At 46.2% G+C, this 15,953-nt stretch overlaps 1 protein-coding gene across 3 annotated transcripts in view; it reads left to right on the top strand.

Moving 5' to 3' along the window:
• The first annotated feature begins 52 nt into the window (after positions 1-52).
• LOC308177574 (uncharacterized protein) overlaps positions 53-15,953 on the top strand; it is a 34,160-nt gene continuing 18,259 nt past the window's right edge. Inside the window, exons 1-6 of one of the 3 annotated variants that reach the window (XM_080555092.1) lie at positions 53-1,179; positions 3,613-3,701; positions 4,070-4,250; positions 7,091-7,192; positions 9,546-9,671; positions 13,830-14,014. In XM_080555092.1, the coding sequence (XP_080411218.1) occupies positions 9,655-9,671; positions 13,830-14,014 (202 nt within the window). In that variant the 5' untranslated portion in view covers positions 53-1,179; positions 3,613-3,701; positions 4,070-4,250; positions 7,091-7,192; positions 9,546-9,654. The remainder of the gene's footprint in view (positions 1,180-3,612; positions 3,702-4,069; positions 4,251-7,090; positions 7,193-9,545; positions 9,672-13,829; positions 14,015-15,953) is intronic. The other 2 variants (XR_013939259.1, XR_013939260.1) reach the window with 2 other exon arrangements.

The following is a 15,953-nucleotide window of genomic DNA, read 5'->3' as shown; positions in this document are numbered from 1 at the left end:
GAGACACCCCCGAATCCTGCTTTGGTAAGCATCTCAGTGAAACTCCTTCTTTCTTCCTATACCATAACGGTTAGCTACAGCAGCTAATTGCCCCGGTAGTGATAAAACTTGGCACTGCTTTTAAGGCTTAAAGGCAGCAGATACCGAAAGCTCGACATAAATGCAGGTGAAGTAACCCCGCAGCAGCACCCGCCGGCCGTAGCGCACAGAGGTACCCAGGCCTCCTTGCACAATGGAAAGCTGTGGCATCACTCGTGGGGGTGGAATAATCAGAAGTGTGCCTGAAGCGTCAGTCCTTCACTGAATAACACAAATTAGGTATACTTGATGGTGAAATGTTATTTGATGGTATATTGCTACTTGTGGGTATTATTATGTGTGTTAACTTGGAATTAAAGATCCAGCTCGGCTGTTTTCACCAGAACAGAAACAGATCCTGCTGGTAGATTAGGTGATTTGTATCCCTTTGATCAAAGGCTTTAGTGCTTAATTACATCTTAAATTATCATTATAGTGTTTGAGTGTCTTAATTATAATTTAGCAACTGTTGCCTAACATGCACGCTATTGTTTAAAAAATCCTCCAGCCCTGTAAATACAGCAGCTCAGGCTGTGTGTGGGCTTTAACTTTCCTCTTCTCTCCCTTCATTGTACGTGTGAGTCTTTCAGCACAGCCGTCTTCAAGAGTTAATCCACGTTTAGGGTTTGTATTTAAACATCAACTCAGTATTTACGAACTAAATCTACACAGCAGGTGTTAATTGAGTGCTAATTTATTTAAATTCCTCCTGACAAAGTGATTAAGGGAGGAAGTGTGTCCCTGGTTGTTGGAGAGGTTGTTTTGTTTGTTGTTGCTTTTTAAGTTTTTTTTTTTAAAGAACAAAAATTGTGTAGTTTGTCCAGAGGGAGTTGAGTACTTTAAAAAGTAAATAAAAGACAGTAAGTGTAGCATGATCGCTGGTGGTGTAGGAAGCTGTGAGCATGCTAAAGGTCAGGCTCTGTGCTCAGACAGGCTCCCTGGCTTCCCAGGGACTTCAATGAGGGTGCAGATCACTCTTTTCAGAACTGAAGTTGGCTGCAAGGCATCAATTTGAGGACAGCTTCGTACACTCAAAAGGCTGAACGTGACCGGGAGACTTGTATGAATGAGAAGGAACAGAAAAAAAGTGACATCCAGAAGGTAGGCAAAAAAACTTGAAAGAACTAGAAGCTCAAGTGATAAAAAAGACAGAGGACTGAATCTACTAGCTTATGGTGGGGTAACCTAATAGTACCCTGAGCAGCACTGTTAGGGGTTAGCTTTTCTGTACTGCTTCAGTTTCCTTTCTATGAACGGTGACGCAGTGCCTCTGATCAGGTTCTAGTTTCTTGAGTGATATAGCATCAAAGGTCTAGAAAAAGCTATGAATCTTCTGTGTATTTATTAAGCAATTGTAAAAACTACCTAAAACACCTGGTAGTATACTTAGTGCATGAAACCTCTTCTTTGCTTGGGTTAACTGGCTTTAATAAAGATAATAATCTGTACAGAGTCAAACAGGGACTGGTTTTGCTCTGCTTTTTTAAGGCTGATGAGAAGGATGCTGTAACCTGTAGCTACAAAAGCCTTGAAAGAAGTAGCTGGTAGCTGCGGTCTTCTCCAACTGCATTTTCTAGCTTTTGTAGAGTGACCGTTGCTAAGCAATAGTTTGGAGAAGTATGAATACAAGGACTGCATTCATTCATCGTGGTACTTGTCAGTATTTCTTTTTGTCTTTAGTAACAGTTTCAACCATGTACGTGATAGAGTTATATGGCTGAATCTTTCTACCAAGGCAGTTAAAAATAACAGCTAATCATTAGAGATGATTGCTTAATTTAACAGCAACAATGTTGAGTCCCATTCACAATATTTCAAAGCACACGGCAATAAGGCTGTGTGTTTCAAAAATATTTACGTGCTCATAGCTGGATACTGCTAGAAAGTCTAATAGTTTTTTCTCTGTACCTCGAGGCATGTAAATGCCTTCCAAAATGCGGTTCAGTATTGCTGCCAACTGAAAGCACTCTGCAGCTCTGTACACTAGCTAGCCTTTTTAGTTAACACTAGTCAACATTTTATATAAACCACATTTTTTCAAAGCTATTACATGGCTGATTTTGGTGATATGTTATATCCCTTCATGCAGGACATCAGATATCGCATAAAAAACCAACCAGAACTTTAAAAATGAAAACCCAAGCACAGCTCACTGGCAGTGCTGCAAGCCGTAACCTTAGCATTGAAGTATCATCTATAAGAGCCTCCTCACGTGTTGCTTGTTAGAAATGCCAAAGTACAGGCTGCCTGCTGCCTTTGAGCAATCTGGAGAGAGGATGGAAAAATTAGTCCTATCGTAAAAGGAGAGTCAGCAAATGTCTGTAACTGCCCCATTCCTTCCCAGAGGTAATTATGCCAGAGATTTTATAAAAAAAAAAAAAAAAAAAGCTTTCATTTTTGCTTGGCAGACAATTAACAGTCTGCTCTTGTTCAAAATAATCGTCAGGTAAATATTACAAGCAGTGGGATGCAAGTCTGCAGTAGGTACTCCCAAGCAAATTCACCTTTCTGTCTCGGATTGGATTTGGGGTGGTTGGGTGTGAGTTGACTCGAATACAGAGCTGCGTTCACGTGCTTGGCTTGTGATGTGTGAAGGCACTGACAGCACATGCACAGCACCATCACAGGTGGCAGGCAGCCCTCTACTGCTTGGCAGTGCTGCAGTCTCTGAAGTCTGTGCTAGTTAGCTTCAGCCAGGCTTTTGGTTCTGCAGCGGGCTCTCTGTAGGGTCCCAGCTGATTTCACTAGAGATTGACTGCCTGGGTTTCGTGGGTGAGCTTGGGGCTAAATGGACAACACGGGGATCTGCAGGTTATTGAAGCAAACCCCATTTTTACTCAGTAATGTAGTAAAAAGTTCCTGTGCACAGAGAAATGTATATTGCAGTATGGTCTCTCCAGCAGTGAATTTGGAGGAGGGCGTCCAGAATTGTTAAAACAACTGGTTTAAAGTGGCTGAGCACATCCAAAAATAATCTATAGCACGGAGAATGCTTTCTGTCACAGCCAGCCGTTTACACACGATGTAACAGTATCCCTGTAATGCATTACTGGCATTCAGCTGGGAGAGGAGGCACATGTCTGCCTCGTAGCTTCCCCTTCACAAACAGAACTGAAGAAACTGCTTTGCAGTGCTGAGCTTGGACCTCTTAACTCTTGCTATTTGAGGTCTATGTTAATGCCAATAAACACCTGGAAAACACTGCTAAAATTTGGAGTGGAATTGTGAAGATGTAAGTTCTAACGTGCTTGGTTTCTCTGGAATAGTTAAACAACAACTAATAATGCCAGAAGTACATAGTTACTTGAGAGTTGTATCTGGGACAGGAATTGGCTTGAGTCTTGATATAAGAAGAAATGTTTTTTCTTGAGGAAAATCCCCATCTCCTGAGCAGGAAATGGCCCTGCCATGACACAGGACAGTTTTCTTTCTATTTGGTGGGTTACTGGTTCGGTACTTGTCCCCTGTGGAGCACTTTATAGGTACAATCTGCTCCACACTTACAGCATCTCAAGCTTTATTGCTATGTTACAGAGTGGTGAATGGAAACATGAGGTGAGGCCACTTGGTCAAAGCTACAGAAGAACTTGGTGGCAAGAGAGCAGTTCCTTGAAATTTCCCAGGTACTGTGACCTTTCCCTTTTCTCTGCTGTGGAGCCAAAGGCCTTTTAGAGGATAATTATTTGGGGCTATGCTTTTAAAGTTACTTAGAGATAGGCGTTTCTGCAAATACCATTATCCACCTACCTGAGCCCTTAGATTGTTGTATACTTTGCCAAATGGAGCCTGTGCTGTTGGGTAGCTAGGCTGGTGTTGCCAGCTCCTATTGTCATACAGGAAGACAACTCAGGTTATTGCATGCCCGTTTGAGCTGTTGGGGTATGGGACACAGAAGCTTTGCAGTGGTGTTGCTGGGATGACTAGAAAGTTAGTTCCCTAAGTACGGTGTAAAACTAACCAAGGGATGTGATTTTTCTTTGTCTTACCGCAGAGGAGAAGCTTGAGTTGAATTCTCATAAACGCCGTGAAAATCTTCAGCTTCACTCTTTGAATTCATCTGGCTGAAGTTTGTGGCTTCTGCTCGGTTCCCCAGCCCCGGGGTGTCCGTGCTGTAGGATGGCAGGCTGGGCGCGTCGCGGTCCTTGCCTGCAGCTTGGCTGTTCCTCGTGAAGGTGGGTTTCTTCATGGTGACTTGCACAGCTGGCAAGCGGGCAGCACCTGCAAAGCTTTCCAGCTCTTTTGCTCCTGGAAGTAGAATTGTTCCCAGGTCAGGCAGAAAACAGTAACGGTTCATTAGTACAGCACGCTGTAGTTACAGGGAGTGAAAGTAGTATGTCTGGGCAGGTGGATGAGAGTTCAACCTGCCTGCGTCCTGCCTAAACCAAAACTTGCACAGCTGCATTAGCCAAACTTGTCTCCTCGCTGGGGCTGGTGAGCTTTGGCTTACACACGAAGTGCTGTTCTGTTTAGACAGTGCAAGCCAGACAAGTTGTGTGTTACAATAACAAGGTGTAGACACAGCCAGTGTGTTGGGCTAAGTTAGGATTCCTGAAGGGATGAAGCTCAGGGATCTCTGTCAGAGAGATCTACACCTGCACCTTGTCGTCCTGACCTATGAAGAGGAAGGGCCAGGAGCAGAAATGCAGAATAACTTGCATTCAGCTTTGAGAAGCACCCAGGCTGACGGCGTTTTGGGGGCATTTCTCTGTGAGCCTCTAGAAGTGTTTGGGTCTGAATTCTGGTTGGTAGATGTCTGTGGCTCTGCCTGACACTGAACAGCAGCAAATTAATTCTCTTGTGCTTAGTTGCTCAGCTCAGAAATGCATATGTGCTCACCTGCGGAAACAGAGAGACGTGCACTGGATGCTACAGATCCAAATTCATTTTCAGCAACACATTTAAATATTCCAGAGTCCTCAGGAAAAGCTTCTGTAATGACCAGGGTGCAGACTTCCTCTGAAATGACAAATTCAGGCATGCTGTTGTGTCGTAGAAGCTATATGTCGATGTGTAGGAAACCTTCGTTGTAGAAGGACTGTTATATGTGGTGGGGCTTGGCAGCAATGAAATGCATAAAAGTGATGCAAAGAGCATAGGAAGTCAAAGGATTCAGAAGGAGCAAAGGAGAAGGAAGGATCTTTCTTCTTGGGACTTTAAGGAAACAAGGCACAATTTTATATATATATATTTATTTTTTTTGCTAAATTGCATGTTCTCTTGCACAGGTTTAAACCCCAGAAAAGCCACATAGTTGATATGTTTTCCCTTAACTATAGGGTACCTGTCTTTGAATGTAAAAAGGATGATATTTCATTGTTGTGGAATAAATTGGGGCCTTTCAGGTGCTTCTGTCAAAAGCAAAACTCTTTGCCTGACATCGCATGCTGTCTTCTGGCTACCCTTTGAACATGATTGTTTCATATTGGATGAGGTGGGGAAAACTAAGCTTGGGGTAGTAAACCAATGAATTGTCTAACAAAGAAATTTGCAGTGTACTTACCAGGAACTGATGATGAACAAGCCTCTGCTCAAAATAAGAGAGAAAAAAAAATTAAATGGTTATAATGCCAGACTGGAAGAAAGACCTTCATCCCTTTCTCCCTTTCCCAGCTCAGCTGTCAGTGAGATTACAAAAGGGAACATCTCCCTTTCTGTCCATCAGAAGGAATACCATCTGGATAGGGAAGCGTCAGGTTTGGCTGGGACCCGATGGTACAAACACCCCTCTGCTGAGGTGGTATAGAAACAGCTCCACTGACGTTGGAATTAGTCCAGCTGCGAACTTGGCCCACTGGAGCTCTGACCTCATGCCTGGGAATATGATAAATTCTTTAAAATGTTTTCATTTTTTTTCCTTGGATCCATCATTAGTTATAATGCACAGTAACAGTGCCCTTGTGGCTCAGCAGTACCCTGTCACTGTGCCAGTCTCTTCCCATTGCTCCTGCTCTGCTCACGCATTGTCTAAGGAAGCGTAGACTCTGCACAGCTGCCTGCAACTTCATCTGATACTTTTAACCTTAACTCAAGACTCTACGAACGTGTACCGTCTCCTAATTTTTACAGCAATTCTCCTTCCTGTTTTGTCCCTGTCCCAATAAAATTGCATCAGACAGGCATAGTAATACCTACTTTTTCGTAGTATTCGGAAATCTGCGGAATCTGTTATCTGATCATATTCTCTGTACCAGTGAACGTGTAAGGTGGGTGTAGCACGAATGCGACATTCAAATACCACTAATTGACCCTTTGTAGCTCTTATGTTTTGTAGACCCTGGGGGAGGAGAAATCAGCATTAAGTGGCTGACAAAAGTATTTCCACACTGGAACAATTATTATGGAACAATACACCCTTCAGTGAAGATGATTTGGTGTCCCTATTTTACTTAGAATAATTTATTTAATTCTAAATGTATTTGAAGAGGCTTGTGAGTGGAGTTTTTTTCACCTGTAGACCAGTGCTTATTAAAATGCTTTAGCTTACTTACGCATTCAAATGAAGATAAAAATGCAGGAAAAAGAATCTATTCCACTGGATACAACACAATAAGGAAGGTTTCTGTGAGAGATTTCCACTTCAGCCTTCTTTGTAGGAAATAAATGAGATGAATTTATGTGAGTAATTCTGTCTGGATCAGCTATGAATTAAAATGCTAGTTTGATAGCATCGCTAATTAAGTGTGTTGGCTTTTTTGAAATGTGAATGAGCCAATGTTACAGCCTCTAAATATTTTCTGATAGAACAAGAACACTCGAGATGTAATGCTAGCAGCTGAAGTCACAGAACAGGCTGCGTTGCTCAGACAATGTATGCTCTTTACCTTTGTAAACACAGGTGTGCTTCCATAGGAAGACCCAATCAGGCTTGCCGAGGGACTCTGCATCTATATATAGTGAAGAAAAGCAATTTTTTTAGCTTGAATTTTTGATCTGCAGAAACCTGGTTGTGTTGCTGGCACGTTATTTGAAACAGAAGAAGATGACAGTGTTTTTTCTGTTGTTCATGCACCAGCCTAATACATAACCAGTGGAGAGTCTCTGTTTAAATGCTCCGAGAGAAAATGCGTCACTGGACTGTTACCACCAAATCAGTAGAAGGAAGAGCTGATAACTGGTAAGTGTTGCTGGTCTTACATTGTAAGCCAGTCCAATGCCCACATCTTGTGGTTGGTGTAAAGATCCATGTTGCTTTCTAGTAATTGTCCTGTTCTACAGAGATCTGTACCTGACTTAGTTGTTTCCAGGTCTAGTTTTGCTTGTCATCTGTGGTGCATTTGGTAACTGCAATGAGGTTGAATGTAGAGAAATGAGAAGGAACTTTGCTACTCTGTCTTGGCATTTTCCTTAGAGCTCAACTGACATAGAGCTTAGAATAAGGTCTCTGATTAATCAAGAACAGCAGTTTTAAGGTGATAAATACTTGCAGAGCAAGACATGTCCTTGTTCTATGGTGGAGTGTTGATGTTTGCTCATATCCTTATCAACTTTTGAACCATGTGTCTCACGTATAAATGTGCAACTGAAGTGTTTGGGTTTGTCTTGTTGGGGTAATGGTCTTTTTTATAATCTCTCTCTTCTCCAAAATAACCCAGGTCAGCTCTTTTCCTCCCAGCCTGAGTTCAGATGTCAGTCGGTCTCCAGATAGTCTGAATTCCCCAGCTCTTGACTGAGTATGTGCTCTAAATCAACTCTCTGTTCTGAAGTGAATCTTTGAAGGAGGCTGACAAATGGCTAAGCTGCGTGGCAGCCACTCAAGTATTTCCAGCCTTATCCCCTGCTCCATCAGTTCTCTTAGCAATTCCAGCTAGGAAATGTTCCAAGACAGAAATCCTTTTTCCAGGGCTTAGGGTCCAGATCTTGATATTCATGATGACCTTTGCTTCTTTGTCACTTGTTGAATATGTGTGTGAGCTTATCCTTACAAAATACCTCTGAGATACTATAAATAATAATTTAAAAAATGTGTAAACTGCTCTTTGAGGATTAATAGATAATGACTGAATTAAGGTGGTGCAACTCTGTTGGACTGACTGGCTGCTAGATGGCTGAGGAGCCAATGGTCAGCAAAATGCTGGTGGCTTTCTACTTTTTCCTAGTGTGTGTGTGGGGAAAAATAAGGCAGGATGGAGACAAAGACTTTAAGAGACTGAACATAGTTGACACAACAATGTTTGCACTTACTGTGACATTCCCCTGGCCCTGCCAGGATGCTGCGTCTTGCAAGGAGGCTGAGCCTTCAGATTTACCCTGGGAACCTGAAGAGACAAACATAAGTCAGCGTGTTTAGAGCTGTCTCGTTTTCCTTACGACACAATGGCTATGTTTTGTGAACAGAACGTATGCTGCTCAGAGAGCAAGTGGTACGTGCCAAAGAAAATAGTAGCATCCTTCAGTATTTGAGAATAGGCTTAGGTCGCCTCCAGAGCACGGCGATGTTTAACCAAGGCTACAGGTACGGACCTTTGCAAAGTACAGAATTAACCTGTGAGATCGGGCTCCAGGGTTCTGTTAGGGTTTTTCTGTGTTTTGATTGAAGTGTCTAAACAGATGCAGATAGGAGCACGGTGCAGAGATATGGTGGTGCCTCCACAGACTGGGATTTAGGCACCTCTAACAGGTCGGTTGGCTATAAAAACAAAATAAGTGTACGCATTTGAACTGTTCCAAGGCTTTGCATAACGATTTGGTCCAAATAATTTATCTGAGATGTCTTCTCTTTCCCTGCTTTCTGTCCTTCTCCAAAACAATCAAAAGAGATTACAGAGAAGGCTGCTTGCTTTCTGGTTGGAGTGGCCTGGTGCAGCCACCTGACAACCGTAGGCAGCCGCGTGAGACAACGGGCTGCTCTAGGGCATCTGGACATCCCTGATGAGAACATGTCACTGCGCGCCTCGTTCAAACCTGCGGCACTGCCCTTGGCCCTGATCCAGCAGAGCAATTACACACGTACTTAGACCACCCATGGCCTTCATATTTCTGTCTGTTGCTCTTGAGTTATAAGTATCCCTCAAGCAGTTCGAGGATGGCTCCTGTCCAAGGTTGTATCACACAACCATCAGCAGGGCTGTGCTATGATGCAAGGACTGCTGAATAATCCTAAATCCTTGGATGTGGGAGGGAGGGCAAGGGAAGCCAATGTTATTGAGTTGCCCTGGGCTCCCGCCACAAACCAACGCTGGCTGTAGTCCACCCTGGATCCCCGTGATGCTTGGCATTGCTTCCTTGCAGTCTGTCAGGTAATGGGCGGTGTAGTCGGTTTTCAGTACCAGTAAAATGGGCTGATTTTTTTTTTTTCCTCCAAAGAAAAAGGGTGGTAAAAATCAGACGTGCAGGTTGTGAAAGGAACTTCTGGGCTGACATCTGCTTTAAAGGTCTTCCCACACAACTGGAACAGCGTTAACAAAGCAGCATTGTATGACCTACGGCCCCTTTACTTCTGTACAACAAAAGACGTGATTTTCCTGTAGGCATGCTGTCATTGCTGGCTGTTCCACTCTGTGGAATGCTTCTTTGGCTGTTCCAAATCCACGATCGATCTTCAATTGAGGAAGATGTGCATACAAGCAGAAGGGACAGATGTACCCTGAGCAAGGGTAAGTGAAGTGGTAGGAAGCGAGGCTGTGGCAGGCTGGGGTTTAAGACTGAAGCATGGTGGGGTGCTTCAGGAGGCTTGCCCAGGGAGGTGGGACGTGGCTTATCTGAAGCTGAGGCAAGATCTTAGAGAGAGGATGGCCCACTTGTGGCAAGTTTCCAGCCCTGATAAAATGGGCTCTGATCTTTAGCTCTGAACAGCTAATGTCAGCACTAGCTTATGCGCTTGTGTTTGAGACAAATAGTTGCGTGGCGTTATTCACAGCGTGGCGACTGCAGCTAAGACCTCCTGACGTGGCAGAGACCATGGCCAAAGATGATGGCTGTCAAACCTGCAAGGGAAACTGGACTGGTGCCATGCAGCACTCAGAGCAGTCGGCGTTCACCCAGTGAATACCAGAAGCCACATATGTGATGCTGCAGTTACCGAGCTCAAGGAAGGACAGGCTAATCTCTTGCCAAAGCAGGATCCTCCTAGTTTTATTGAGTGGAGGCTCCATGATAGAGAAGTCTGTCTGTGCCTGCTCTAAGTGTCTGCAGTTTGATGCAGAAGCCATCCGTGAGGATCACGTTGCTTGCAGCACCCTGCTTTGTAGACCAACTCATCCTTCTGTGCACAATCCGTGTTAGATGCTGTGATCTTGTCTCACATTGTGTGGTTCTTTTTCAGTTTGCTTCTAGTGAGTGTGTTGGATGTGTTCACTGTTAATACTGGACTTGGATAATGAAGAGTTCAAGGGAATAGATTAAAAACAAAACAAAACACTTATAAGCTTCATCACCTAAAAAGGCAGCTTTTAGTCTGAAGCTGCCCGTGAGACCTAATGCTTCAGGGGCTCAGGATGTTCGGTAAGCCAGGAGGCTTCCAGGTGTGCTGGATGTGCTGGCAGTGCTGCTTTAGAGGGTGGGATGAACGTAGGAGGGTAAATACACTCGGACCCTGATGCCTCCCTTCCTTTACGTGGGGAGCGATCGCTCCAGGCCCTCCTGAGCTCCCTGTTCTCAGGCGCCTGGGGTGCTGTCCCTGAGCGCTGCCGGAGCACCGCAGTGACACACACAGCTCTGGGCTCCCCGCATGCCATGCCCCCAGCCCGTTTTGCCTCGCTGAGCACAGCAGGCTAGCAGAAACGTTGGCACTGCACAGCTTACGCCCTTGAAAGAGTACGCAGCCAGGGCTTTACCTTGGCGAGTCGTTCCAGCAGTCTTAGTGTCTCCTGTAAATGTCAACCTTTACTTAGTGTAACCCTAGATCTTTGTGAGGAGGATGGAATTAGACTCAGCCAAGTGAAGAGTCCGGGGACCTTTGCAACCCAACACCAGAATGATTACAAGGTACATACAGATCATGCTGCTGACATAAACCATAATGACGACATTCTAGCATTACCTGAATAGTTGACATGGCTGCAGAATTATGCTATATGCAACACTAGGACAAATTTAACATCGCGTTAGGAAAGTATTAGGGCTGCACGAAGCCCTTTTGCCAGGTGTTTAGATCATGGAAAACCCATTAAATCTGTTTTAGGATCAAAATGAGCATCTGCTGCATCTGAAATACACCGCGTTATAAAGAGTGTGGGGAGGGGGGAGGAGTGCAATTTTAGAGGGGAGGGCAGGCCTAGACTGCATCAGCATATTAATGTAGTGGCATGCCTTTTATTTAGAAAACAGGCTGAAATAGAAATACAGGATAGCAACTTTCAGTCAGTTTGAGTGATGCATTCTGCAAGCCATCTGCATGCACTTGGGGGTGTTGCTTATTTTTATAGAGCTGTTAAAACTTTGAGAGCGTACGCTAGACGCTTGGATGTCTTGTGGCGCCGCCCTATACAAATTAACAGGGATTTGAAAGTAGGATCACAAAGAATGAGGTTTTCCCAAAGGCAGTGGGAAGGCAAAAGCACTGTTTTGAGCTTGTCTTCTGTGCTACAGGGCTAAATGGGGAAGTCATCAGCACTTCAGCAGTGAGCTTTCTAGTTACAAGTTACTTGGTGACATGATTATGTGCAATGAAAGTGGCTTCTCTGTTGTTCCTGGGGTGCTGGGGGGTGGTGGTGAATACCCAGGCTTCTGTAGGATGTGAGAAAAGAGCACTTTTATTGGTTTCATTTCCCACCCAGCAAGGCTCCTGAGATGACAGGCTAGGTGGCAGGGAAATCCGTGATAGTTTCAAGCTGTGCAATGAATTCCTAATGGGAATGGCTCTTGGGATGGGGAGGTGGGCGGGCTTGCATCAGCTAAGATATTCTGAAAATAAGCAAACAGCTGAAGAGGTTATTGTGGCCATCAGTAAGGTATTTACAGAAACTGCAAAGTCCTGCTTGGATTTGAAGCTTGATGGGAGTCCTAAATCATAGAAATGCAGCCCAATACCGAGGCAATTTTTGTAGCGTATGTTCAGGACTTGTAGCACTGAAGTGTGCTATTTCAGAGGTTCGTGTTCTGTGTGTTAGGTTTTTAATGCCGTCCTCTAAGCAGGTAGGATATTAGATTGGCATCTGAAAAATTGTAGGTGGAAGTCCTTTGGGGATTTCTATATATGCTGTCCAGGAAAGACAAAAAGGTGTGCTGGCTCCTAAGGACAAGTTTGCTGTGGGATTAGCAAAGACTTCCGAGCATGGAGACCAGCACAGCTGCTGAGAAGAGTGTCCTGCCTCCATAGCTGGGAGTCTCTGAGCTTAAAACGAGTTTGACCATTGTACAGAGCAGAGTGTCACGAGGAATGTCACATCCCCACCCTGTGGGATGTTGGTGTCAGTGGGCAGAGTGCCGCCACGCGTGCACTCAGTGTGTTATCGCTCAGGGTACACGTCCTGCTCACCGTGTGGTGTAAGAAGAGGGGCTCTCATCACCTCTCCATCCACGTCGCCCTCTGCTTGCCTCGAGGCTCCCAGGTCCAGCCCCTAGGGGTGAGCCCGGTGGCTCCAGGCGGGGCTCGGGGGCCGCCTAGCGGGGTGCTCGCCCCGCAGGAGCCAGGCCTCTCACCCAGCGGCTGGGAATGGGCAGCAGACGAGGGCTGGGAGTGAATTAACTTTGTCCCTCCTGTCACACACCTCCTTTGGGTACAGCTGTTTCTCAGGGCTGGAAAATCCTGGCTGTCCCACCCCTTGTTCGGGCGACAGCTGAACTGCCGACGGACATCGGACACTTGAGTCAAACTGGAGTCAAACAGTTCCTAGAACCAAGTGACCAAATCCCCTTTTAAGCACCGAAATTAAGACGCTTAGAGCTTATTTTAAGAGATGCTAAGCTTCCACTTGAAATCATGAGGATCCAAAGGGGGTAAAATAAATCTCAGGGGGCTCCTCAGCAGGAAGGTTCTCGTGCCGTGAACACAGCCTGCAGCTGTGGTTCGGGTGCTGCAGTGGGCACAGCCTCAGCAGCTCCTGTCGGGTGATGCTCGTGTGGGAACGGTCTCTATATCCCAGAAATGGGGGCTTTGTACCCCCTGTGCTTTTTTTTTTTTTTAAAGTAGAAAAAATTGCAGTAGGCTGTTCCGCCAGCCAGTTGCCCCTGTCACCCTAGAGCGCGGTGGTGACTTTGCTGTGAGTCATCAGGAGGATTAAGTTAACGGGGCCAAGGAAGAGCGCAGCCTAGCCAGCTCGGTGCTTCATGTGGGCACACCTTCCGAGGAGGTGGAGATCCCATTCCAGCAGGCTTAGGAGGTCTGAATCGTGTGGTCAGTGCATGGAACTGTGCATGACTCAGGGGTTTGCTATCCGGTGCTCGCGATGACTTGCTGTTTCTCTGCATTACATCTGCACTTTGTGCAGCGCGTGGTGTGTTCTCATCTCTGCTCTCCCCAGACCAGACCTGATACTTATGAAGAAAATTTTTGTGAACAGCACTGAATGAATTGTGACTGCCACATCATGGGGTGGCAGTACTACATTAGTAATCACCAAAATGGAAAAAATGGAGGAAAAAAAAAAGCGTCTTCTGTCCCAGAGCCTCTTTCTTTTACCTAGCATTTAAATTGCATTGAACAGGAACCAAGAGAAAGCATGGCCTCGGGTGGGAACACGTTCAAACGTGATGTCTGTAGGCTGATGCCAATAGCGAAGTTGCCCTCAGAAGCAATATTAAGCTGGGGTAGCTTTTGCAGAACCTGCATGACATCTTTCTCCTGCTATAGCTTGTCATCTCTTGTCACACAGGTGTGCCCTGGGTGGCCATCCCACAGCGAATCCTGAGCATCAGTCAGATCCTTCTGCCTTGCAGCCCCGATGTTTTACAGCTGGTGGAGCCGTAGGTGAACCAAACCTCCTGAACCCTGCCTGCCCTCTTACCCAGCTGCCCGTGCTCTTGCTGTGCAGCAGGGAAAGTCGTGGTGAAAGCAGAGGTGAGTTCTGTGCCCTGCCCCTAGCACCTTGTCCCTGCTGCCTCCTGTGCCCCGGACAGGGGAAGTCACCGCACAGGGTCAGCGGCACTTGGCCTTCAGGTCACCAGGCACCGAGCTGTATCTGGGTGAGTCACCTCACCTCTGTGCCCGCTGTGATTTCTGGTCTTAAATCTCGTCCGGTGTCAGCTCCACCAACACTGGTGATGCTGGCACGTGTTCAGCCCGTGGAGCCACCAGCAGTGGGGACAGGCAGTGCCAGTGCTTCCACACACGGAGCAAATTCCCTGGGTGGGATTAAACCCTTAAATTAAGCACGAAACCTAGGTTTTCCCTTGAGTGTTTGCGTTGTGAGGCGAGTGTTATTTAAAGCGCTCTCTTCTCCAGTTTCACTGACATGCCACGAGTTTTTTTTAGCTCGCTGGCCTCCCAGCAGCAGGGTGTCCGTCTGGCTGCCGGGGACAGCTGTCCCTGTGCTACTGTCCCGAGGCTGGGGAGGTTGTGTGGGCGCAAGAACTGCACCGCTGGATGCTGCACCCCAGCAGTGGAGTTGTCTTGGGTGACTTAGTGTGGAGTGGTGGCAGAGCAGGACACCAGCGCCGTGTGGCTGGAGGGAAGCAGGGGCTGTGGCTGGCACTGGCAACAGGAAGAGGAGGGGATTTTGGGGTCATTTTGGCTTTGTGAGACTCTTGCAGAGGCTGGAGGGGTAGGGGCAGAGCTAGCAGCTGGTAACTGCTCGCTTTGGTCCCATGGCTAGGCTGGGCCTTGTCTCTGATCCCTTCACCAGAGAATCTGGGGCAGTTGCTGGTGTCTGAGAGCCTGAGTCTGTGCCAGCAGCTCTGGCTCTGCCAGCAGGGCTCCTGGTGGTCATCTGAAACTGCAGTGACCAGGGTGCATCCTATAACCACCTCTGGGAGAACTGCAGCAGTGAGTGCTGCCCTCCCCGTTACACGTGCTGCAGGGTCGCACAGAACAGGGGCCTCTTGCACTGTAAAACGTAGGGTGTTGGATTTTTTAAAGCCATTCCAGCCCCAGAGCTTTTATACAGAGCATAAATCATGCTTGCAAAGTGCAAATAATAAGAATATCACTACGTTAGAGGCATGTTTGTAGAATTAGACCACATAATCGAAAGTGTCAGTTCCCCAAGTCGTCATTATTCGAGCAGCCTAAATTAAGCCATTGCTGTACAGTCAAAGAAAACGTGAAAGGGAAATAATTTCACAAAACCCAAGCCATTTCATAGAAAATGGAGCTGGCAAAGTGTTCCGTAAAATTAAGTAATTTGCACAGATGTTTCTCAAATGCACAATAAAGGCACACCTGCTCTGTGTTTTCTGGTTTTGACACTAGGAAGCCAAAGACTGGCCTGTTTCAGCGCTCACAATCGGCTCTACTGACAGTGGCATGTGCCATTCCCTAGGTTCAGGGGGAGCAAAAGGTTAGTTTAAGCGAGGAGCAATGGCATGTGGGCTTCCACAACGCCGTGTGTGCCTGGCTCGTGCTGAGAAGCGAGCTCTGTTGTTGGGGAGCCCACACGAAGGCTGGGCGCGGGCTGTGCGGCAGAGTCCCCTCCAGGAAATCTGAGCAGCCTAATTTTAGCTACGTGTGGGGCATTTGAGCTGGAAGCAGCTGGTGTCGTGCAAACCTGTTGGCCTGCCAAGCAACCTGAGTGCATTGCTAAAGCAAATCTGTTCACTTCCACCCAAAGGCAAGCTAGAAAGCCAGGCCTGGGTTTAGCTTGCGCTTGACTCGATGTAAACCAGAGCAATAGCTTTGTAACCACAGATGGTGCAGTGCCCAGAATCTCAGATTTTAGTGCCATCTCATTAGAAAAGTGAGGCATGACTTATTTTTCTCATCCCAGATCGCATTTTGTGCTAGCATGTACCTGTTTCTGTTTACAAGTGGTGGAAAGCTTTTCTGGTCATATACTTTCTGC

This window comes from Anser brachyrhynchus (assembly GCF_964034855.1).
Source record: "Anser brachyrhynchus genome assembly, chromosome: 14".
NCBI classification, from domain to species: domain Eukaryota; kingdom Metazoa; phylum Chordata; class Aves; order Anseriformes; family Anatidae; genus Anser; species Anser brachyrhynchus.
This window is presented reverse-complemented; position numbering and strand designations above follow the sequence as displayed.